The sequence below is a fragment of the Oncorhynchus kisutch genome, linkage group LG2, assembly GCF_002021735.2.
Source record: "Oncorhynchus kisutch isolate 150728-3 linkage group LG2, Okis_V2, whole genome shotgun sequence".
In the NCBI taxonomy this organism is placed as follows: Eukaryota; Metazoa; Chordata; class Actinopteri; order Salmoniformes; family Salmonidae; genus Oncorhynchus; species Oncorhynchus kisutch.
Genome location: NC_034175.2, coordinates 49,235,690 through 49,262,419, shown reverse-complemented (window position 1 = coordinate 49,262,419; position 26,730 = coordinate 49,235,690). Strand labels below are relative to the sequence as shown.

Sequence of the window (26,730 nt, the reverse complement as noted above, 5' to 3'; positions counted from 1 at the left end):
TGCAATAACTCCCCCGGCAGAATTGAGACGGAACATTTAATGACGGAACTATTAGTTCCATCCGGTGAACGTTTTCGCTGACGGACCAGAAAATTACATATTTGTAAACAGATTCAGGTGAGTCACGATTTATATATTTGTTTTTTTCTCGGAGACGTGCCTGTGGGTATTTAGCTAGCTTTATGTTGTTTTTGAAATACAATGTTAACAAATATTGATACATATTTGCGCGTGTAGATGGTTTTCCCCTGCTATCAAAATGACATTGTTCAAGGATGGAGGCTAGCTAACGTTAGCTAGCTTGCTAAGTTAGCTAGTTACAGTAGATGATGGACAGGTAGCTAGCTGAGTCGTTTATCTAGATTGGTACCGTGAGGCAAGCTCTACAAGCTACGTCATTATTGTTTCAATGACGAATGTTGGAAGTGGTCTAACATTCGGTGCTAGTTTGGGGCTAGCTAAATAGCTTGCTAACTAGTTATGTCAGTGAACCACTCAAGCAGGATGCAGCTGGTCAGGATGTCTAACCTTATCTAAAACTGTAATACTTGCGTTGATAACAACTAGTCGACTGAAGTTCTAAGAAAGACACCTGTCTTGACTGCGCTTTCCCCTTGTATTGATCAAGGAATCGCTAACTGCACTAGAGACACTTCCTCTGTTAGCTAGTTAACGTTACCACCATTTCAAATGAATATATAAAATAAAGAAGTGTATAGTCTATCTAGCTATAGACTATATGTTCATGCTTACAGACAGACACACTGATGCTAGCTACTGCCCTAAATCAAATTGTATTGGTCACATACGCATGGTTAGCAGATGTTATTGCGAGTGTAGCGAAATGCTTATGCTTGATACCCTAAGGGAGGATGCAATGCCTGCTGTGTGCTGCTGTGTGAGAGGGATATAAAAAGTCAGTGAGGAGGCACTGTGTGCTTCTGTGTCACACAGGGTGGTCTGCTGGGAAGGTGAGGACACAGTCGTGACTCAGCTGCTGGTTGCTGCTGGGGGTGCTGCTAGCCTCAGACAGTCATGCACTTAACCCATCACGTGCAACCAAGCCTTTTTGAGTCAAGGTCACTCATGTCAAATGTTATGATGTGTGTTTTCCTTTTTACCGTTTGCTCTTGGGGATGGTTGAATATGTTTTCCTAGTGTTGGGCGTACTCTTTAGTGCAGGATGATTGTCTGGATGTTAGTTTGCTATGAGCATACAGTACATAGCCATGACGACATAGTGTTTCATTAGATGCAGTGAGGTCATTGCTGAAGAGACATTGATGAGTCCGATAGCTGCTGAAGCTGGAGTCACAACCTGCCCCAGCCTTTGGCCAGGGTTGTTGTCACGGAGACAACATTCCTAAGCACAGCCTCATCTGGCCTGCCTCCTTACTGATCCATCCACCTCCCCACCATCACCCCCTTCCTCCACATCACCCTTTCTAAGTGAAGTACTGACTGTATGCCGTCCAGCGATTGGCTAATGGTGATGTAATGCCCTCTAAATAATTCATTACTGGAAGAAAGTGAAAGACCCTGAGCCGGGAGGGGCAAGGGAGGGAGGCAGGGAAAATCGATGGGCCTGTCAGTGAGAGAGGGAGAGGTAGCGATAGATGAGGAGTCAGAGGTTGCATCGGGGAGGAAGAGAAAAATAACAACAAACACTGACAGTGAGAGGCTAAACTGTCTGGGCAGATGAAAGGGAACCCCGCTCCAACCAGGTTGGTCCATGCCTGAGGCACACGTTGGCTGTGTGTTAGACTCCATTTACTCCCTCAAACTGGGATGATCCGAACAGTTGAGGGAGCCTCCGATGATGAGTCTGACTTTGAGGAGACGTCCATTTGAGACCCTTTTTAGGTGATGATTGAGGGTAGGTTCAGATTGATTGTAGGTAATTGATTTACAATGAGTTAAGATTGCTGGTAGTGAGGGTTTAACTATTTTTAGGCTATCTGTCAGAATAATTAGCATGTTCTATGATAATGGGAAATGTGAAGCTTGCTTAGCCTCGTTCAGTGCTAAACCTAACTGATGTTGACCCTGTTCTGTGTTTCTTACTGTCCGATAATCAACCCTGACATGCTTCCTTTTTTTGTTCCCTCTTTACCACGACACAGTGAATCTTCATATTGACCCCTTTTGTTGACATCATCACCCAATGTGGAGGCGGAGCATTCTTCTTTGTTACACACATCCATATGTGGATTCATGTGAAAGCTCTTTCTCTCTCTCTCCCTCTCTCACACACACACACACACACACACACACACACACACACACACACACACACACACACACACACACACACACACACACACACACACACACACACACACACACACACAGCACCACAGTTCTTCAAGTGTGTGTGTGTATCGGCCTGTGTAAGAAAAACAGTGCCACCCAAAACTGTGCCATGAGAATTTCTGGCAAAGGCCAGACCTACTCCTCTTACTGTGCCAATCTCTAGCATTAACTCAATAGGATCATCCGCCTCTAGCTAGTTGATTAACAGAGCTGTGTTAAAGAGGGATTGTTGTCCTGGAAGGAGCTTCCTGCCCTCGAGTAACACCATCCGCTCAGACTGCCTCCCTCTGGGGCTCAGACGGCAGATGCTTTGCCTGCAAGTTCCAGAGCCACCGCGCCCCATAGAGGACCACCCCACCCCATAGAGGACCATCCCGCCCCATAGAGGACCACCCGCCTGCCCTAACAGCCTCTAGGAGGGACCCACCCCGGGAGCACCATGGAAGGGCTGGAGGTGGAGGACATTAGTCCTGCCCTGGAGGCCACTGAGGACTTCTTACACTGCCTGGATGGGGGTGGAGGCCAAAGCCACTGCCAGGGTGGGGATGGGTTCCGGCAGCCTAGGCAACACCACCCCAAGCTGCAGGAGATGTCTGCAGCCCTGGGGAAGCTGAGCTCTAGCGGGGTGTGGGGCCTGCTGGCCAGGGAGCAGGGGACCGAGGTGTCCCCCCGTAACGTGGCCTGGGCTGACCAGCCCTCTGCCTTCAGCGTGCTGGCTCTGAGGCAGGGGAAAAGGAGTCGTGCTCGTTCCACCAACGACCTGGCTGCCCACACCAAGGACACCAACAACACCACCTCTAACTCCTCCAACACGGCCTTTAAGAAAGGCCACAACCGCTCACGTTCTGATGTCAACTACCGGCCATCCTACACAGACAACGCTAATGGCCTGCCTGCTGTGGACAAGAACATGCTGAAGAACATTGCTCTCAACGACCAGAGAGAAGAAGGTAAGGCTGGAAGGAAGAGTATGTCCTTCTTCTTTGGTTAGCTGATAAGGACACACAGCTTATGTATTATTGGTTAATAATAGGGCTGTGACGGTAATTGAATAACCGTGTGACGGTTATGGAGGAAGACAGTCATGAAAATAAAATAACTGTCAAAACCATTTAAAAAATAGGCCTACATAAAACATTTTGAAAAACATTTTTAATAACTATATTCTCATGTAGATAAACTTGACTTATTAGCGGTATTATTTGCTAAAGATTATAAGCAATTGTTTTGCTAATTAAGTCTGTCTATTAAACTGTCTACACCTCCTCTTTCCAACGGTCGTTTGATGCTCCAGCATCTAAACCGCTAACGTTAGATGCGCGGGGGTGTAGAAGCGCTGATGAGTGGACTTTCTTTTATACAATGCATGTTAATGAACTCCCCCCCCCCCCCCCCCCCCCCCCCCCCAACGATTATGTCAGTGACCGTGTACATTGCCCTGGCCAATTACCGCAAGGACTAGTTTCCACCTTTGTCTAAATGAAGATAATTTCAGCGTCCTAGAGAAAACGAATAGGCATAGGCTATGACACAGCTGTACTGCATGCAGCAGACAGTATTGTATTCTTCTGGAACACAGCAATGGCCACTCAGGATCAAATAAATCAAATGTTATTTGTCACATGCTTCATAGACAACAGGTGTAGACTAACAGTGAAATGCTTACTTACGGGTCCATTTCCAACAATGCAGGGTTAAAGATAACAAAATAGAAAGTGATGAGGAATAAATGCACAGTGAATAATGAGTAAAAATAACATGGCTATATGTAGGGAGTAGAAAATAACATGGCTATATGTAGGGAGTAGAAAATAACAATGGCTAAATACAGGGAGTACCAGTCGGTGTAGGGGTACGAGGTAATTGAGGTAGCTACAGTATGTACTGTGCCAGTCAAGTTTGGACACACCTCTTTCCAAGGTTCTTAATTTTTACTATTTTCTACATTGTAGAATAATAGTGTAGACAAATTGTGAAACACATTTAAATATATTTTATATTTGAGATTCTTCAAAGTAGCCACCCTTTGCCTTGATGACAGCTTTGCACACTCTTGCCATTCTATCAACCAGCTTCACATAGAATGCTTTCTAACAGTCTTGAAGAAGTTCCCACATATGCTGATCACTTGTTGGCTGCATTTCCTTCACTCTGCGGTCCAACTCATCCCAAACCATCTCAATTGGGTTGAGGTCGGGTGATTGTGGAGGCCAGGTCATCTGATGAAACACCCCATCACTCTCCTTCTTGGTCAAATAGCCCTTACACAGCCTGGAGGTGTGTTGGATCATTGTCCTGTTGAAAAACAAATGATAGTGCCACTAAGCCCAAACCAGATGGGATGGCATATTGCTGCAGAATGCTGTGGTAGCCATGCTGGTTAAGTGTGCCTTAATCTAAGTAAATCACAGTGTCACCAGCAAAGCACCATCACACCTCCTCCTCCATGCTTCACAGTGGGAACCAATGTGATCTCCACATTTGATTTGTTTAACATGTTTGTTTACTACATGATTCTATATGTTATTTCATAGTTTTGATGTCTTCACTATAATTATACAATGTAAAAAATAAAGAAAACCTGGAATGAGTAGGTGTGACCAAAGGTTTGACTGGTACTGTATAGGTAGGGGTAAAGTGACTAGGTAACAGGATAGATAATGTGGTGAATAATACAAACCTCCCTGATGCATGTTGTTTAGTCTGCTTGTTTGTATTTGTTTAGGGAGAGACCATAATATGTCATTCTGTCACCAAATGTACTCAAATGAGGAGAAAGAGAGGCCCAATTATCCCTCATATTAGGAGGGATTAGCATACGACTGAAAAGACATTAGTTGGCTCAAGGCAGGGAGAGGGATGGATAGTTAGGCTTCACAAGAGGATAGTAAAATCATGGGCTGCATTCAACAGCACTTAGCATCCGAACAGATACTGCTGTTTGCCAGTCATTATAGTTGGCAATGCTTTTATGTAGGCCTAATTGTATTCTTTCTTGTCCTGTACAACATATTTCCATGACATTTGATTGTGTGCACTGTGTAGGTAGGCCCCTAGGTGCGCTTGTACCCCCTTTTTCTCCCCAATTTCGTGGTATCCGATTATAATCTTGTCCCATCGCTGCAACTCCCGTACAAACTCGGGAAAGGCAAAGGTCGAGAGCCATGCGTCCTCCAAAACATGACCCAGCCAAGCAGCACCTCTTGGCAGAATGCCAGCTTAACCCGGAAGCCAGCCGCACCAATGTGTCGGAGGAAACACAGTACACCTGGTGACGTGTCCGCGTGCATTACACCTGGCCCGCCACAGGAGTTGCTAGTACGCGATGGGACAAGAATATCCCTGCCGGCCTAACCCGGACGACGATGGGGCAATTGTGTGCCACCCCATGGGTCTCCCGGTCGCAGCCAGCTGCGACAGAGTCTGGACTCAAACCAGGATCTCTAGTGACACAGCTAGCACTGCGATGCAATGCCTTGGACCACTGCGCCACTCGGGAGACCCAGGCTGTCTCTTCTAGGACAAACCTTAGCAGAACTGTTTATTTGATAAGAGAAAACCATGAAATCCCCACCATCTTGAACAATGTGACTAAAATGGAGATCCACTGCAGTTGTTGTCACATTAGATGCAACAGGGAAAGGAGGCTTTGGTGCCACTGGTATGCAAGAATGCTTCCTCCCTTTCCCACTGCCAGCGGTAAACGTTCCCTCATAAAGACCCCAGCCCACGTACTCCTGCAGAGTCCCCGTGGGGTGATATTTACTGATTTCCTCAGCAGCAACACTCACTCACTAATGCTGATGGATCTGTTGATTTCAGCATGGCCAGAAGCTAGGCAGTGAGAGTGGGCTTCACAGCGACCTTCAGCTGTCAGTGCTGTAGGGATTTTACTTAATTTACCAATCTACTCGTTAAGGTTTTATATGGTTGTTTTAAGACATTAGACCAGACATGTACTTCTGGGATTTTAATGTATAGCCTAGCTTTATTAGCTGTTAATTCGTCTTTCAATTGGTTCACCTCATCTAATGAATCTCAGTTCTGTTGACTTTTCATCAACACTGAACAGAAATATAAATGCAACGTGTCGGTCCCATGTTTCATGAGCTGAAATAAAAAAAATCCCAGAAAATGTCCATACGCACAAAACACTTTTCTCTAAAATGCTGTGCACCAATTTGTTTACTTCTCTGTTAGTGAGCATTTTTCCTTTGCAAAGATAATCCATCCACCTGACAAGTGGCATATCAAGAAGCTGATTAAACAGCATGATCATTACACAGATACACATTGTGCTGGGGACAATAAAAGGCCACTCTAAAATGTGCAGTTTTGTCACACATCACAATGCTACAGATGCCTCAAGTTTAGAGGGAGAGTGCAATTGGCATGCTGACTACAGGAATGTCCACCAGAGCTGTTGCCAGAGAATGGAACGTTAATTTCTCTACCATAAGCCAACATAATTTTAGAGAATTTGGCAGTACGTCCAACTGGCCTCAACCGCAGACGGTCGTAACCGACTTCAGAGGGCAAATGCTCACCTTCGATAGCCACTGGCACCAGTGGAGGCTGGTGACTTGAAAAATTGAGGAGGATGGGAGACCCACGGTACAGGCACGGGACGCACAGAGACATCAGAGTGTGTTTAGTAATTATTTTAACCTAAAGCATTTAATATTGTACTATAAATGTATATTATGGGGAATGGGAGGGCTAATTAGTGTTGGGAAGGGATCACAGCTGTGATTGAGGGTATGAGGCAGGTGTTGAGGTGTTCAGAGGCTTAACTTCAGGGTTTGACTGGGAAGAAAAACTATAATAAAACACACCACACAGACTAAAGAGTTAAGAATGAGTTAGTCCAAGCAAGTAAAATCAATGTGTAATTGTGTATGTGATTGACTATATACAGTAATGAGAGACAATTGATAGGGCTACTCCGTGATTGGAGAGAAAACGTTCAATGTGCCAGTGGATGAGCGTGCACATGAGACGTGGCTTCAGTTCATGTCTTGACAGAGTTGACAATGGTAGTAGTGTGGAGTGGTCATCACCTCTTAATCAGGGAACAGGAGAGGACTTAGTTGGAAATACAAGTAGCAGATACAGTTGAAGTCAGAAGTTTACATACACCTTAACCAAATACATTTAAACTCAGTTTCACTATTCCTGACATTTAATCCTTATAAAAAATCCCTGTCTTAGGTCAGTTAGGATCACCACTTTATTTTAAGAATATCAAATGCCAGAATAATAGTAGAGTAATTTATTTCAGCTTTTATTTCTTTCATCACATTCCCAGTGGGTCAGAGGTTTACATACCGGTACACTCAATTAGTATTTGGTAGTACTGCCTTTAAATTGTTTAACGTTTCAGGTAGCCTTCCACAAGCTTCCCACAATAAGTTGGGTGAATTTTGGCCCATTCCTCCTGACTGAACTGGTGTAACTGAGTCAGGTTTGTAGGCCTCCTTGCTCGCACACATTTTCTTTAGGATTGAGGTCAGGGCTTTGTGATGGCCACTCCAATACCTTGACTTTGTTGTCCTTAAGCCATTTTGCCACATTTGGAAGTATGCTTGGGGTCATTGTCCCATTTGGAAGACCCAAGATTGAACTTCCTGACTGATGTCTTGATGTTGCTTCAATGTATCCACATAATTTTCCTGCCTCATGATGCCATCTATTTTGTGAAGTGCACCAGTCTCTCCTGCAGCAATGCACCCCCACAACATGATGCTGCCACCCCCGTGCTTCACGGTTGGGATGGTGTTCTTTGGCTTGCAAGCCTCGCCCTTTTTCCTCCAAACATAACGATGGTCATTATGGCCAAACAGTTCTATTTTTGTTTCATCAGACCAGAGGACATTTCTCCAAAAAGTATGATCTTTGTCCCCATGTGCAGTTGCAAACCGTAGTCTGTCTTTTTTTATGGCGGTTTTAGAGCAGTGGCTTCTTCCTTGCTGAGCGGCCTTTCAGTTTATGTCAATATAGGACTCGTTTTACTGTGGATATAGATACTTTTGTACCTGTTTCCTCCAACATCTTCACAAGGTCCTTTTGCTGTTGTTCTGGGATTGATTTGCACTTTTCGCACCAAAGTACATTCATCTCTAGGAGACAGAACGCGGTTCCTTCTTGAGCGGTATGACTGCTGCGTGGTCCCACGGTGTTTATACTTGCGTACTATTGTTTGTACAGATGAAGATGAACGTGGTACCTTCAGGCGTTTGGAAATTGCTTCCAATGATGAACCAGACTTGTGGAGGTCTACACATTTTTTTCCTGAGGTCTTGGCTGATTTATTTTGATTTTCCCATGATGTCAAGCAAAGAGGCACTGAGTTTGAAGGTAGGCCTTGAAATACATCCACAGGTACACCTCCAATAGGCTAATTGACATAATTTGAGTCAATCAGAAGCTTCTAAAGCCATGACATAATTTTATGGAATTTTCCAAGCTGTTTAAAGGCACAGTCAACTTAGTGTATGTAAACTTCTGACCCACTGGAATTGCGATAGTGAATTGAGTGAAATAACCTGAGAAATTACTTGCGTCATGCACAAAGTAGATGTCCTAACCGACTTGCCAAAACTATAGTTTGTTAACAATACATTTGTGGAGTGGTTGAAAAACGAGTTTTAATGACTCCAACCTAAGTGTATGTAAATTTCTGACTTCAACTGTACATTCCATTACAGCTGCACCATAGGTTTGAACAACAAGTTTCTCCATGAAGTTAAACACAGACTGCGCATCTCACCCACCCACTTGCCCAAGAAACATTCCTGAATAAAGCCCTGGTCATCCACATAACTGACAACTGCAAGCAGACTGGTGGCTCCATAGGTCCCAGAGTGGCGGGGCAATTTTTACCCCCGGGGGCCCAGAGCTTTTCCTCATCTGTTAGCTGGAGACCCTATAAGGTGTGACAGTGATTAATCCGTTGTAAAAATGTTGTAAGGGCTATGATGGGACCAGTTTTTCCTAATCAGGTCACATGTTTTTTAAAAACTCCTGGCCCCTGGGGGGTGAAAACCCTGTCCAACTGCAGCAACCTTATACTATGTTATATGAATTATAGTTAAGACTAGATTAGCAAACTACCCAGACACAGAGACAACAACTGATAGACAATAGCACTCACAGGGCTGAGCTTGCTTTATGAATGTTTGCATCATGCAGTTCTATGTAACTGTAGGCCTTGTAAAAAAAAATGACGCACATCTGTCATCGCTATTATGTTGATTAATTCCAGTTAACAATTTGGGATTGAAAACGAATAGGCAGCCTAGCCAGCCACATTTTGAATATAAACCAAATTTGATCACATTCACATTTTCTCCTTACAGTTACCCAGACCAAATGGACAGCGCACGTAGGCTGTATGCAGTTGCTCTTATTAGTAGCCTACTGTTGAACAGACTGAAAATTAGTCTCGTTTTCAACCCATACAACATTTGTGTAATAAGGTTTTGCTTGGGTCTGTCCTGATTTGATTGTGTTATATTTGCTAAATAAATACCGGAAGAAAGTGGAAAGCCTACTCCAGCGTGTGCGAAAAAATGTGCCGTGTCCACCTCTTTCTTTAATCTAACTTTTAATGGATGATGCGATGGAAGCTATCAAATCATGTCACCAAGCTTCTCTTCATCTTCTTTGATGAGGTTTAACAGCGGTTGGCATCCACCAAGCTTCTCAATACATAGAACCCACCATAATGCTTTGCGGCACAACCCCAATACAACACACTAGGTTCGTTCTCTGGTCCTAATCCTATGATTGGATGGACAACATGTCAGTACTGCAAAAGTTTGATTTGGTTTGAGGTTGTCCTCCGGAAGTGGTCATAATTACCATGTATGTCTATGGAAGGGGGTGAGGCCTATGTGCCTCCTAGGTTTTGTATTGAAGTCAATGTACCCAGAGGAAGACAGAAGCTAGCTGTCCTCTGGCTACACCATGGTGCTACCCCAGAGAGTGCAGTTGAAGTTACTATAGACCATTAAAAAACGGTTTTAATCAATTATTTGGTGACCTATATATAGTTGTATCTATAAAGGAAAAGTTTTTTAGTGTTTCACTTTTTATTGTTATGAAATTTCACTGAGGAGGATGGTCCTCCTCTTCCTCCTCTGAGGAGTCTCCACTGACTAGCACGCTGGTGAAGTGTGCTCTTCATGGATGAATCCCGGGTTTCAACTGTACCAGGCAGATGGCAGACAGTGTGTATGGCTTCGTGTGGGCGAGCGGTTTGCTGATGTCAACGTTGTGAACAGAGTGCCCCATGGTGGTGGTGGGGTTATGGTATGGGCAAGCATAAGCTACGGACAATGGGGAAAAAATAGCATTTTATCAATGGCAATTTGAATGCACAGAGATACAGTGACAAGATCCTGAGGCCCATTGTCTTGCCATTCATCTGCCACCATCACCTCATGTTTAAGCATGATAATGCACAGCCCCATGTTGCAAGCATCGGCATACAATTCCTGGAAGCTGAAAATATCCCAGTTCTTCCATGGCCTGCATACTCACCAGACATGTCACCCATTGAGCATGTTTGGGATGCTCTGGATCGACGTGTACAACAGCGTGTTCCAATTCCCACCAATAACCAGCAACTTTGCACAGCCATTGAAGAGAAGTGGGACAACATTCCACAGGCCACAATCAACAGCCTGATCAACTCTATGTGAAGGAGATGTGTCAGGCTGCATGAGGTAAATGATGGTCACACCAGATACTGACTGGTTTGCTGTTCCACGCCCCTACTTTTTTTTAAAGGTATCTGTGATGTGACCAACAGATGCATATCTGTATTCCCAGTCATGTTAAATTCATAGATTAGGGCCTACTGAATTTATTTAAATTGACTGATTTCCTTATATGAACTGTAACTCAGTAATATCTTAGAAGTGTATGCATGTTGCATTTATATTTTTGTTCGGTGTAACTAGGAACCAGCAAATGAAATAGAACATTAATAATGTATATGTATGTTTGGGATGTTTTCCTTACTGGAAAAAACATTCCTTTCTGTTCTCTTTGAGTCTGTCTGTCCTGGTTATGGTGTCCAGGATTCACCAGGGGGTCCATTGGTAAAACATCTCGTCTCTAAAGGCCAAAGTTATAAAATGGCACTTGTTCTGTTGTGATTGGCTGTCCTTGGTCTGTCTGGGTGTGGCAGTCAGTCATTACAGTAAGAGTGACTGCTCTAGCAATTCTGTCTGGACTTTGGCAGCCTAACCGGTACTCCCTATTCCTGGTACAACCCTCCCCCCCAAATTACACCCTAGCCCATGTACAGTGTTTATTGTCACGTCCCCATGTAAGCCTTAAGGCAGCTGCTTTAGTGCGATTACAGCTCTGGATGGACTGATATCCTATTTCAGCGTTTTAGCTGCAGGACTGAGGCAAGCGTTAGCTATGTGTTGGTGGTTTTACAGAATGTCAGTTTTGATTTCAGGCTGTTGGGGCCCAAGGCTGCGTGGCGTAACATTAGCTTGTTCATGTCTCACAGCGTTACCGGAGCATGATGTCACGGCACGCAAACGGTGGTGTAGTAATTGAACAGTGTGTGTGTGTGTGCGTGTGTCTCACCTCTTAATTCTGCTCCACTCTCCACCGAGCGTGGCGACTGTCAAGCGGAGGCTGAATCTCAATCGGGCTCCTGGCTGCATTTACATATTTATTGGTCCCTAAAGAGTATTTTAGCATGCAAGTGCAAGACTCAAAGTGACACCTTGTCTGTCAGTGTTTTTGTGCAGTAAGATGGATGGGACACCCCACCACCACCTTCGTTTACCTCAGTAGTTAAGAAAGAAGGAAGGAAAGGGACCATTGCCCATTTGAACCACATTTAGCCTCGTTTCTAGAAGTATTTCCCCATCTTATTAGGCTAGCCGAGTTCATCTAGTGAATCTATTATACTATCACTAGGGGACAAGGCACAGCTAAACCACACAGTTTTGAGTTGAGTATAATATGAACTGATTGCTCAGACACCAACAATGAGTTCATAACAAGATGTCCTCTCCTCACCTGCCTCTGGGCCAGACCATTCACATCACGTTAATGTTAAGTCCCTGTGACGTTTCAGCAACGCTATCGCATCAGGTGGCACTAACGGCCATGCAGGGTCAGGACAGCCAGTTCAATCCAGTGGAGGTTTGGGCCGTGTAGGGCTAGGATGCTGCTGGTTGACCAGGCCCAGCAAAGCAAAGTGCCGACTGCGACTCTACTAATTGAGTCATGTCCGTGCGCCTCGCCTCCTTTGTAGCGTGAAATGAACAGTGACCTACACCGCACCCACGTGCTCACAGGAGCCTTTGAAGCCCAGGGGGACAGGCGAGCCCCCTAGCACCCCCAACCTTTGCCTGAGGGGCTCCCGAAGGCCAAAGCACAGCGGCCAACCGGCCCGGCCGTCTGGTCGTCTGTCCCGGGCTTCTGGCATCTGCTCTCTCCGTCTGACAAACGTAGACAAATTAGCCTACAGACCCACAGATGCCTTTTGCCACCCTCGATTGACAGAGGTGAACAGGGACTAGGTTGGGTCAGAGCCTATTGGGTTTTTAAAGGGGAGTGAAACTGCAGGTAGGCTACATAACAGTATAGTACAAGATACATTGAACTGAACTCCAGTAATATTTTTTTGGTCAGTTGATTATCAGTAATCAAGGATTACACCCACCTGTGAACCCTGGTATAACAACATTTCTGATAAGGATAAAAACAAGTATACGTCAAGGCTGCGAGTTGTGTTCCAATGACAACTAGTGTATGCTGGAGCACTACAGATAAGGAAAGTGGCTCCTATATGTCTCACAGACATTTCTATTTACGTGCAATGCTATTTGGCTTCAGCAATGCTCCTGGGCCACTGGTAGGTGGAGACACGTCTGCCCTTCTACACCCTACGTGCAGCCACAGCACAAGTCAAAATCCACCAAACCCCTGAACAGGAAGCTGAGAGATGAGATGCAAAAAGGAGGAATGGAAAGGAAAAGAGATAAAGAAAGGAGTGTGTAAAAGAAACGGATGGAGGGAGGAAGGGCAGAGAGAGGGTGTGCCCCAGATAAGTGAGTTTCTCCTGGTTCTCTGTGTTTGCACAGCGTTCTGGGTAACAATGCTGTTTCTTCCTGCTGACCTCACAGGAAGCACTTTCAAAGCTAACTGTGCTAGTTGCTATCACAAACCAAAATATCATCTCTCACGTTCAGACCTGAACATCTGTGTTTGGCTCCGATAAATAACGTGTCAAAAGTGCTATCAGATTTGTGGCCCTCAAATGGCGGGAGTTGCATGGTAGCCTAATTCATTTAGTGAAAACGCTGGCTAAGCAAGCTGACCCAGAATAGGCTAGGCAGTTAGAAGTTTGCCCCTGCTCTTAGTAATGTGTCGCATTTGAGTTGTTTAATAAGTTGAGAATTCCAGGCTACGCTTTGAAGATGTGTCCTTAATGATGGGAGAATGAATGTCCTACGCGGTATATTAGCCAAGAGCACACTGCTGAGTGCTGACTGTTGAATGGAGGCCAGTGTTATTGATCCAATGAGCAGATAATAAGATGAAATTGTTGCAGACATTCTGTGAGTGGTAATAGCATGTGTGGCTGGCAGCCTAGCCCATTGGAAGGCCCCCCCCCACCCCCCACTCCGCCGTACTCATTTGCAATCAGATAGTCGCTGTTCTTTTGTCTGCCCTCTGAATCTTTCTAAGGCTGTTATCTTCTACTTGTAACCTCTTCCAGTAGCTATACATTGTTCAATATAACAAGTAAGGCCTAATAAATGTAGTTCTAGCCTATGTGTTTAGCAGTGGGGTAAAAAATACTTTAAAGTACTACTTAAGTAGTTTTTTTGGCTATCTGTACTTTACTTTACAATTTATATTTTTAACAACTTTTACTTTACTACATTACATTCTTAAAGAAAAATAATGTACTTTTTAATCCATACATTTTCCTTGACACCCAAAAGTAGTCGTTACATTTTGAATGCTTAGCAGGACAGGAAAAATGTAAAAATGTACACACTTATCAAGAGAACATCCCTGATCATCCCTACTGCCTCTGATCTGGCGGAGTCACTATAAACACCAATTGTTAGTTTGTAAAGATGTCTGGTTTTGAAGTGTGCCCCTGGCTATCTGTAACACGGTGCCGCCTGATTTGCTTAATATAAGGAATTTGAAATGATTTATACTTTTACTTTCGATACTTAAGTATATTTAAAACCAAATACTTTTAGACTTTTAGACTCAAGTAGCATTTTACTGGGTGATTTTCACCTTTAGTTTAGTCATTTTCTATTAAGGTATCTTTGCTTTTACTCAAGTATGACAATTGGGTTCTTTTTCCACCACGGGTGTTTTGCTGTATATCAAATTGTGTTTTCTGCAGAGGATCCTGTTGCTGAATATATGTTGTGTTTGTTCCAGCCCATAAAGACAGCAGCAGCGGCAGTGTGGTGAAGCAGGGCTCCCTGGAGCATCGTGAGGGTCAGAAGGGTCGTTGGAGCATCTGCCACCTAGAGCTGACCCCCTGTGAGCTGCGTCTCTACAGCCTGGACAGCAGTGGTAACCGCCAGCTCTGCACCGCCTACTCCCTGTCCCACTGCCAGGGGGTTAGCCAGCCCCAGCCACCACAGGACGGACGAGTCCTCCAGGCCCTCTTCTTCAACAGGTAAAATAAAGGTGCTCAACTCTTAGGAGACCTCTTGCCAGGTCTCCTTCCTAAAATAGGTCTTCTAACCTGAACGGAACTTCCTGGATAAATAAAGGTTAAATGAAATAAATCAAAGATTGTTGGAGTCAAAAGTCAATTACATAAACATGAGTTGCAATTTAAGTTATTTCTCTCATAACAGCATGTTTTAATAGACCACTCACTGACCTCATCTTCAACAGCTCCACCCGCCTGCAGTTACGTGCCGCCTGCCAGTGGGAGGCGCTAGACTGGAGGAGGCAGATCTGGGAGAGAGTATTGGCTGCCCGGCCCGCCCACAAACAGGCAGAGCCGCCTCCAGTCTTATCCCCGTCGTCATCCATCTCCTCTGGAGGTCTCGACACCAGACCAGACCCCATTGGTCCTGCTGAGGCTGCCCTGACCCCTCATACCTCGCATCTCCCCCCAGCCCGGCCCACGGCTCTGCCCCTGTTCACCAAGCGCTGTGCTGATGTCCTTAAGGTGGGTCTGCTCCACCAGCAGACTGACCTCAACAACTGGAGGGCTTTCACCTTTGTGCTGAGTCGTTCCACGCTGCAGGCCTTCCCAACCGAGGGCCGGGGGCCCGTGTCCGAGCCTGTCCTCCGCTACCCGCTGGCCTCCTGCCTGGCCGTGCAGAGGGACGAGGGGGCCAGCGCCGCCCGTTTCCAGGCAGTCTTCCCCAGAGAGGTGCTCCGTCTGCGGGCTGAGAGCCAACTCAAGGCCCAGGACTGGGTGGAGGCCCTGCGGACGGCCGTGGCGGCCCAGAGGCCCCAGGGGGAGGAGGGTCAGGGCTCCAGCCAGGCCCAGCCAGGTGCAGTGTCGATGGGGACGGGGGTGCTGCTGAGGACCAAGCCCTCCAGGGAGAGGAGGCAGAGGGATGCCCAGAGGGCCAAGAGACAGTCAGTCACCACCAGCTTCCTCAGTATCCTCACCTGCCTGGCTGTGGAGAAGGGCCTGACCACCCAGAGCTTCAGGTGTGCAGGTAGAGACCTCCGCCTGTTACCACACAGACACACACACAGTCAGTCTGTGCAAGGCACTTACCCCTAATTGCTCCAGGGTCGCCGTTGATAATGGCTGACCCTGGCCGTGTCCCCACTCTCCCAGGGTCTCTCAGGGGGAGTTGGGAACGCTAAAAGCACATTTCCAAAACAAAGGTTACATTTAAAAAATCCAATTCACACATGCATGTTAATACACACTTGCACACGTGTAAAATATAAACCCCCAGAAAAGTATTTTTTTACACAGACACTAAAGGGACACATTCTTCACTAAAGTTCGAAAAATATAATCTGTCACATCACTGGTTCATCTACATATCTCTACTCTTTATGGAAAGATGTTTTATCACATAATCCATCAAAACTGTGGCTTTATATTGACTCAAGGAGTAATCCCTGTCATTAGTCAAAAATATATTGATATTACTGCAGAAAGAGACAGCATACTTCAGTAGTGCTCTGCAAACACATGCATTACACAATCTCAGATGCATACTTCTGTGAGGGTAGCTACCTAATGACTGTCAGATGGTGCAATATAGGCCTTGTATCTCTCAATCCTATCTACAGTGCCTTCAGGAAATATTCACACCCCTTTACTTTTTCCAAATTCTGTTCTATTATAGTCTGAATTTAAAATGGATTACATTGAGGTATTTAGTCACTGGCCTACACACAATACCCCGTAATGTCCAAGTGGAATTATGATTTTCCTATTTGTTTTACAAATTATTTAAAAAAAAGTTAAAATGTCTTGAGTCAATAAGTATTCAACCTCTTTGTTATGGCAAGCCTAAATAAGTTCAGGAGTAAAAATGTGCTTAATAAGTTCCATGGACTCGCTCTGTGTGCAATAATGGCGTTTAACATAGTTTTTTTGATGACTATCTCATCTCTCTACCCCACACATACAATTGTCTATAAGGTCCCTCAGGCGAGCAGTGAATTTCAAACACAGATTTAACCACAAAGACCAGGGAGGTTTTCCAACGCCTCGCAAAGAAGGGCACCTATTGGTAGATGAGTAAAAATAAAAACAGTCATTGAATAGCCCTTTGAGCATGGTGAAGTTATTAATTACACTTTGGATGATGTATCAATACACCCAGTCAATGCCACTTTCCCTCCAACAAAACAAACACAAACAGACAGACAGACAAACAGCAATGGAACACTTGGTAGACCCACAGATTTTTTGGGGTCTGTAATTTTATGAGTTCACCTCACCACAACCCAAAAAAACACACACCCCTTTTTTGTTTCTCTTTATTTTTCACTGCACGACGACATGGCATTACCCAGAGTCCTGTGCGGTGGCGTTACCTTTGTTGGCAATGCAGCTTTGTTGTGGTTGGCTTCAAAAGGGCGGCTGGGGATCAAGGTGTCTGGGGCTCTCACCCACAGCCACCAGTCCTTTGAGCTTAGACCAGTCACCTGTTACACCACTGGGGGTCACAGACCCCCCTCCCCAAATAACCAGCTTTCTCACACACACACACACACACTGGCTGGCTGGCTGGCTGACTGTAGCAGTTTTTGTATTTACTAGGCTTATGACCTGACCTGTATGTTTGTAGGAGTTATAGAGAGGTAGCTACAGTTCATAGTTCCCCTTAGAGATGTCTCCACCATTACATCTGTTTCGTTCCCTAAGCCTCAGTGGACCATAACTGATATCTCACGACCAGATAGCCCCTTCTTCTGTCTGACAGCTCAGTAAATGGAGCCATGGCGGCTCTGTGTTTGGTCTTTCTGGGTGTGAAATCTGTGCTTCCTAAAAGGGGATGAATGAGGTGGTTTCCTCCTTCTCCTCTGTAACCAGCTCTATTAATGCCGTCTGAAAGGACCACTGAACAAGGGGAACGGGGCACCTGACGATAATTGGCCGGCATAAAGCAGAGGGAAAAAAATCATTTTTTATAATCAAAGACAGGCGCCCGGGAGGCTGGGATGCTATCGTCAATGCGGAAGCTAATTGTTTGATACAGGGGCTCTTTTTGCTCGGGCTGCAGACCTCTTTGAATGAGACACAAGCAGAGAATAACAGCTGGATACAGCTTGTCCCATGCTCTGTTCACAAAACCCTTTAATTATGCGCTCTCTTTTTCTCCCTATTTCTCCTTTCTCTCTTTCTCGTTCATTCAGACTCACACAGTCTCTCATGCTGTCACTGTGTTCACTGAACTCTACTCTTTCTCTCTGGCTCATTCTCTCCCTCTGTCCCCCCTCTATCTCCCTCTCTCTCTCTCTCTCTCTCTCTCTCTCTCTCTCTCTCTCTCTCTCGTGCTCTCGCTCGCTCTCTTTTTCCTCTCTCTATCTCTTCCCGCCCTCCCCAATCCCCTTGCCTGGCTCCTTGGTAGAGTGCCAGTTTCCTTTTGACTGCTTGTTCTTGTCAGTCACTTAGCTTTGGATGGAGAGTCAGGAGCCAGCCTGTTGTATTACAGTTTAATGGCTTTTCCCTAAACAAATATCCCTGGCCTCCACGGCTCTGTTAGGGGGATTAGGGGACATGCGATGAGGAGGGGTGAGGACAACAGGCAAATAGAGGGAAAGTGAGAGAGTGGGAGAAAGAGAGGAGAGTGGGAGAGAGGGGAAGTTACCATTGTTGGGTCTGACAGAGAGCACAATGGCCAGGGAGTGTAGGAGGGGGGCGTGGGGGTTCAGGGGTCCCCATTACTGTAGCTTTCGCCCCTCTGTCTATTTGGGGGCTGTGATTGAGCACCCTGTGCCTCTTCTGTCCCCCGCCTCCCCACCGGCCGACACCCTCTGGCACCAATTTGTTAGCCCCCATAAAGGATAGATGATGGATGGTGGATTGGCCCCGCCTCCTCCTGTGCCTGTGTGTGTGATTCTGGGGGGAAGGTTGAGGGAGCATGTGCACCCTCTTTTCAACTGGGCTCTGGTGTCTACTAATTACCCATCAGACCTCAGCAACTTAATGGTCTAGGAATTTGTAAAGAGGCCAGAGCACAATAGGCCAAGAAATGCAACAAAACAACCAAAAACAATCCTTGAGTTGAATCTTCTTGCCTTCATTCCCCCTGTCTTGCCTTGTTCTTCCCTGTGCTAGCCAAATCATCAAATGTATTTATAAAGTCCTTTTTACATCAGCAGATGTCACAAAGTGCTACACAGAAACCCAGCCTAAAACCCCAAACAGCAAGCAATGCAGATGTAGAAGCACGGTGGCTAGGGACAACTCCCTAGAAAGGTAGGAACCGAGGAAGAAACCTAGAGAGGAGCCAGGCTCTGAGGGGTGGCCAGTCGTCTTCTGGCTGTGCTGGGTGGAGGTTATAAGAGTACATGTCATTAAGGACAAATTGGGGAGGAGAATCTGACTCAAATCTCATGTGCTTTACCATTTCTTTCTCGGCTGTTCTTTTGACTGGAGAGTGAAGTCAAAATATCCTTGTTAGAACAGCGGTCTGTAATGAGGAGTTTTGGCATGGCGTCTCAAAGCTTCAGATGAAGGGTCTTAATTTGATCACCCTGTTATTGCAGAAAACATGTAGTGTATTCTAGGTTTAAAAATGCTTCTACATTTTGTAATTTCCACATTAAAATATCAGACTTGATTTACCTTAACTAAAAATATATCAACCCCTACAAATTTTTTACAATTATAATCCACACAATAATTTACATTTTCACATTATATGTTCCTGCTGTGAGAAAGGGTCAAATTAAGATCTTACATCTGTATTCACATGAATCCAGAAGAAAATAAATCAAAAACAATTCTGGGCCTGGCTGAACACACATTTTTTTTAAATCAGTTCTTGATGAATATTGAACTGTGACCTAAATGCATCTATAAGATTGTCACTGGTCAGATGAATATGTGAATGCACTATATTCAGGGTTGGGTAGTTTAAAACATGTTTTTTTTTAAATGTAATCCGTTACTAGTTATTTGCCCAAAATTGTAATCAGTAAGGTAACTTTTAACTTACCCAAACTCAGTAACGTAATCTGATTACATACTTTTAGAAGACAAAAATGTATGTTACCATTTGAATGACATCTTTTGCAGGATAAATCCATGTTAAAGTTTACCTAGCTGGCCATATATGGATGTTACATTTGACTTTATGGGTTGGTTATGTAGTCTTTTTCTAACCCATCACTTTCTAATACATATAATACAACTACTAAATTATATCTATACATTAAAAACCAAAGTCTATCAGAATTCCAGTCATTCCAATAAATGTTACACCCCTTGATCTTCCAGAATAGGACTTGGAAATATGGAAGTATAGATTAGCCAAATAGTTTTACCTGAGTATAACCCAAAAACTAAAGACTCATTATCCAGCCCTACTCTGTTTATGATTTTGTTGTCATGGAGGACTGATTGGGCTCATTGATTTCAGTTGATAAATAAATGCTGCCCTCATGGAATGGGGTGCTTTGAGCACTACTGAGAAGTGCTATTTACATGTGAAAAATTAATGCCAAATGCTGCATTTGCTATAGGTCTATTGTTTACCTATTTGTTGGTGACACTTTGATATCTTGATAATATGCAGCTGTTTAAAGGGCAAATCCACAGACGAAACAATAACAAAATGTCCAACCTGCCTCTGTTTTGGTAGGGATGGGACTGGAGAAATGTAATGACTCTCAGATTAATAGACAGAACAATGGATGCAAGGACTGACCATCCTTGATAACATGGTTAAAACAATCATTTTGATATGAGACTATACAGTTTTTGTTTACATCTACAATGTTTACAAACATTGGAGAAAAACAAGTTTATATTTTGGGTTCTGATGGTGTATGACAGTTGAACTAAGCTCATGAGGCATTTATAAGTTATATTCTTCAAGAATCAATGGATATATACAGTACTAGTAAAAAGTTTGGACACACCTACTCATTCCAGAGTTTTCTTTATTTTTAATATTTTCTATATTGTAGAGTAATAGAGAAGACATCAAAACTATGAAATAACACATATGGAATCATGTAGTAACATAAATTATTATATTATAATTCTTCAAAGTAGCCACCCTTTGCCTTGATGACAGCTTTGCACACTCTTGGCATTCTCTCAACCAGCTTCAGGAGGTAGTCACCTGGAATGCATTTCAATTAACAGGGGTGCCTTGTTAATTTGTGGAATTTCTTTCCTTCTTAATGTGTTTGAGCCAATCTGTTGTGTTGTGACAAGGTAGGGGTGTTATACAGTAGATAGCCCTATTTGGTAAAATACTAAGTCCATATTATGGCAAGAACAGCTGAAATAAACTAAGAGAAACGACAGTCCATCATTACTTTAAGACATGAAGGTCAGTCAATGCGGAACATTTCAAGAACTTTTAATGTTTCTTCAAGTGCAGTCGCTAAAACCATCAAGCACTATGATGAAACTGTCTTTCATGAGGACCGCCACAGGAAAGGAAGACCCAGAGTTACCTCTGCTGCAGAGGATATGTTTATTAGAGTTACCAGCCTCAGAAATTTCACCCCAAATAAATGCTTCACGGAGTTCAAGTAACAGACACATCTCAACATCAACTGTTCAGAGGAGACTGCGTGAATCAGGCCTTCATGGTCAAATTGCTGCAAAGAAACCACAACTAAAGGACACCAATAATAAGAAGAGACTTGCTTGGGCCAAGAAACAGGAGCGAGACATTAGACCGGCCGGAAATCTGTTCTTTGATCTGATGAGTCCAAATTTGAGACTTTTGGTTCCAACCGCCGTGTCTTTGTGAGAGAGTAGATGATCTCTGCATGTGTGGTTCCCATCATAAAGCATGGAGGAGAAGGGGTACTTTGCTGTTGACACTCTCAGTGATTTATTTAGAATTCAAGGCACACTTAACCAGCATGGCTAGCATAGAATTCTGCAGTGATACACCATCTTATCTGATTTGCACTTAGTGGGACTATCATTCGTTTTTCAACAGGACAATAACCCAACAAACCTCCAGGCTGTGTAAGGGCTATTTGACCAAGAAGGAGAGTGATGGAGTGCTGCATCAGATGACCTGGCCACCACAATCACTCGACCCAATTGAGATGGTTTGGGATGAGTTAGACCACAAAGTGAAGGGAAAGCAGCCAACAAGTGCTCAGCATATGTGGGAACTCATTCAAGACTGTTGGAAAAGCATTCCTTATGAAGCCGGTTGAGAGAATGCCAAGAGTGTGCAAAGCTGTCATCAAGGCAAAGGGTGGCTACTTTGAAGAATCTCAAATATACAATATATTTTGATTTGTTTAACACTTTTTTTTGGTTACTAAATGATTCCATATGTGTTATTTCATAGTTTTGATTTCTTCACTATTATTCTAGAATGTCGGAAATAGTCAAAATACAAAAAAAACCTTGAAGGAGTAGGTGTGTCCAAACTTCTGAATGAGAGAGCAGCTGTGGTGATTACCTCTAACGTCTATTCCCAATAGGAAGACACGGGTGGGACTATAATAGCCTACAAAAGCCTATTCCTGCTTTTTTCCCGCAATCGATCAAGCACATTTGGTGTGTCATCATAGTGATCTCTGACTTGTGGTCAGATTCGCTCAGGTGGAACAAATTAAACTTTTTTCGGGGCTTATTTGAATGTCATTTGGAAAAGTGTTTTTTCCCCCGCTAACATCCTTTCTGAATTTAATTATCTCGTTTTTCAAAAGTATCTGTAATCGGATTAGAATATTTTAGCTGGTAACGCAATGGATTACAGTTACCGTGTTTTAGAATCCGTTACATTTATCATAAAAAGAAAAAAATAAATACTAATTTTTTAAGAAATACTATAACTACTATTTCAAATTGTTAGTAATTATAGGTAATATTTCATAGATATCTGGAATCACTGGGCAGGTACTTTTGCTAACCAGTCATGCAGTTCAGGACCCTACAATGAAAGGCCAGTGACCCTCCACCTGTGTGTTGTCTTTGTCCTTTTGTTTCATAAGAATTGCGCCACATGCATATGCGACAAGTGATTGTTCACATCAAACCCATACTGAAACAGAATTGAATTAGCAATATTTATTCAGCTAATTGCACATGGGGAAACACATGGTTGTTTTTCTGTTGCCGATGTTCATTTGAAGCCTGATTACCCCCCCCCCAACACCTCCTCTACCCTTCTATAAGGGGCTGAATGTACCCCCAGGTTCCTCTCAAAGTTTGCTTGACCCCGGTCTTTCAGCCTGTGTGGATTCACAGGGTCCTCAGAGGAGAGGGCTTTGTAGGGACGAGGAAGAGAGGAGGACTGGAGTATCCAGAGGGACAACCAGGGAGACGAGGTTGAGAAAAGAGAGATGCTTTGGGGTTGGGTGGGAATCTGTAGCTGGAAAGGGGTGTTAGGGGAAGAGGTGGGCGTTCACATCAAAAGATGGGCAGCGCATCCCCCACCCTCCCTCCCCACACACACAAGCACTCTCACTCTCACTCTCTCTCTCTCACACACAAGCACTCTCACTCTCACTCACACACAAGTGTTCGTCTGCCTGAATGAGACACATCAAAGCAGAGGCCTCTTGTCTTTGCCCCCTGTGCATGCACACACATACACACACACACACACACACACACACACTGGTCAATGTCCACTCAGCAGTGCGGTGGTGTAAAACGTCGGACAGTTGAAAGCGTGGTTGAGTAGGAACCTCTCTCTGGGGACGACAGAGCAGAATTGACCCTCTCTAGCTGTGGGACTGGGACCTGAGGGGCCACAGTTTCATCATAGCAGCAGGTAGACCTGGGGTGCCTCAGTATTACAACAGTGGATTTCTCTCACGTTCCATCTCCTCCCATCACCTCTCCTCCCCTCAGTGTCAGACATTTTGAGGCGACACTGGAGGTTTTAGGGAATCCCTACAGTGGCCTCTCAAGTGGGAGCTTGAGATGGTGGGTCCATGGTTTTATTCCTCTTCTTTCCCACACTGGTGGGCATAGACAATCCTAGAGGGCATGTTGTTCCCATGAGCACCACTGCTCTGTCCCTCTGCTCTCTGCACTCTACACTAGAAGGCTACTAGAATGTACCTAGCTGTGTTAGAGAGCTGTGGCTTTAGGGAGGACATAACCATGAAGTAAGCTCCCGTGTGGCTTAGTTGCATGGTTAGAGCATGGCCCTTGCAACACCAGGGTTGTTGGTTCGATTCCCATGGGGCACCAGTATGAAAAAGTATTAATGTATGCACTCATTACTGTAAGTTGCTATGGATAAGAACGTCTGCTATATAACTAAACTGTAACCATGTAGATCAATATGCGTTTGTTTTTTTGTGTGAGGGTTTTTGTTGTTGTTGTTGTTGTTTTTTACTGACAGTGACAGCAGACCCAGCGGCCGTTCCAGCTGTGGTTTGCTAGTGGCCAGCTCCTTCCCAGCAGTTACACAGCGTTTGGCCGCTGGCACTGACCATCCTCTCCTCTCTGCTGGACATTGCCCATGGAGGCCCTAACATCCATCACACACTCACTAAAATAAGCCACATCATCCACATCATTAGTATAGGATCTGTATTGCCAAGGCACCATCCAACACAACAAGTTACCGTCCAGATTTAAACATGCTGGATCCTATTTCGGAGAATCGAACCTATACAGAAGCCAAGGTGTACTTCTGGAAACGACAATGTTAGTGAATGCTATCAATAATTTCCGAGAACACTTGGAGGAGCCCTTTTCAGAAAACCCCAATGGCTAAATCCAGCCCTAGTGAGTTGAGTTGATGGGCATCAGAGCAGCAGCAGGCTGGTTTGTTTTCTGGGGGAGTGGATGGGATGTGTGTATTTATGGAGCGGAGTGGTTAGTGTGGGTTTGTGCTGCGCTCCTACACTGATTACAGGGCAGTCTCGACACACGACACCCCGCCGCATGGTCTGTGGTATACGCCACACTGCAGCCTCCAGTGTGTGTGTGTGTGTGTGTGTGTGTGTGTGTGTGTGTGTGTGTGTGTGTGTGTGTGTGTGTGTGTGTGTGTGTGTGTGTGTGTGTAAGCTCGAGGATGGATGGTAAAGAGGGAACTAGAGTTGAGGGGGGAAGACACCAACTCTCTTTTTATAGCTTGGGGTCCCTGCCACAAAAACCTCAAGTTGACATTAGCTCCAGTGTGCCTGATTGGTGCATGGCTAACTCCTTACCTCAGCCAGTGGCAGTGCAGCCCCTGTGTTTATGCCATATTGCCTTGGATTTAGGAAGGCATAAGGAGGAGATGGGTTCTCTCTCCAAGAGAAACGGACACACCACATCAGTCCCTGCTTAGTCATTTATCTGACTCATTTGGGCCTCTTATATTGCTTTGGGTTGTGTTCTCCACTGGCTTTCCCTCTGACTGAATCATAGTAGAAACTAATAGGCCTCAAAGTTTGTCCCCAGAGTTTGAGGTAATTAAGATGTTGGCTGGAGAGGCTATTGGGTTAATGTAGTGTTTGCGATCTGTAAGGTTTTTACATTGGTGTCCCTTATGTACACAGTGGTGAATGTTAAACCAATTACTCCCGAATTGATTTTACACCTGGACTAAAAAGCATGCTCATTGAAGAATCTCCATTACAAGTGCTCGGCCTAATGTCCAGGAATAGGCTTGAGCCGCCGGCCCGATATGTTTTTATTTGAGACGCATTACCCTTTGGTTTCTCTCTGTAGTCATAGACTGTCACTAGTGCTCTATCAGGTACCTCAACAACAACATCCCATAGAAAGCCTCCGCAGACGAAATCAGACGAAATCAGAGACTTGTATTATGTTCATTCTAAGTCTCTCAGGTCCTGATCTGCTGCTCTGATAGCTGGCATTGGTGTCCGGCTATGGAGACGGTGTTTTCCTCTCCTCTGTCTCTTTTCTTTCCTTCTCTCTATCCACGTCTGATCTCTTGCCACTCTCTTGTCTCTGTGAAGTAAAGAGGAAGGCACCACGCTCCATCGAAAAAGAGCAAGAGCGTGCAAGTCTTTATCCATCTGAGGTCCTTCCCCCTCTCCCTCCATTGCCTTCTCCCTCTTCTCTTGTTCCTTTCTTCCTCTGTGGCGCTCCCGGCCCTACCAGATCATCCTGGGGATAAGGGATACCTGCCGTTGCCCCTTTCACCTGTTTGGGTTCCAATCGTCACCCGTGGCGTGGGACCTGAGTATTTGGGGGAATGCAGACAGGAACAATAAAATAGGGTTTTCAGAGGATAGCAGCACTTCTAAACATCCTCAATAGAATCCTAGGATCTCTCTCTTTAGTGTTCATTAGACAGCAGAGCATTGAAGTCCCTTCTTGTTGTGACTGCAGGTAGGACTGGGGAAACCTATTGATCTCTACCTCAGTCTCAACTGGGTTTGAGGGATTTACTGAACAGGTGATGTGGCTGCAGTTTAATGGTTCTCGTAGTTATAGATGTTTGTTTGCTTGGTTGAACGTGGTTAGTGTGGCAATTAAGAGGTGCCATAAACTGCTACATATTAACACTGTGCTTAAGAGCCCAGACTGACTGGGTCTCTCCTCTCTAATCATTAGCCGTAGCAAATGGGATTTTCAATCTCCTGACAACAGCTTCTCTCTGTGACCTGAATATGAGCTGTCTTTAGTGCCTTACCCAACAGGTCATTTCTAGTAAATGAGGGACTTTATTGCTCAACTTGGAGCTCCAGATACACAGAGCATTTTGTGCTTTAGTTCAGCTGTACACACACCGACACACACACGCAGACGCAGACACACACACACACACACACACACACACACAC

General features: G+C 44.7%; 1 protein-coding gene across 2 annotated transcripts in view; it reads left to right on the top strand.

The window, feature by feature from the left end:
• Positions 1–26,730, top strand: part of LOC109867748 (pleckstrin homology domain-containing family M member 3) — a 49,536-nt gene continuing 22,806 nt past the window's right edge. For both annotated transcript variants that reach the window (XM_020457051.2, XM_020457028.2), the window contains exons 1-4: positions 1–117; positions 2,124–3,263; positions 14,761–15,004; positions 15,229–16,010. In XM_020457051.2, coding sequence (XP_020312640.1) covers positions 2,753–3,263; positions 14,761–15,004; positions 15,229–16,010 — 1,537 coding nt within the window. In that variant the 5' untranslated portion in view covers positions 1–117; positions 2,124–2,752. The remainder of the gene's footprint in view (positions 118–2,123; positions 3,264–14,760; positions 15,005–15,228; positions 16,011–26,730) is intronic.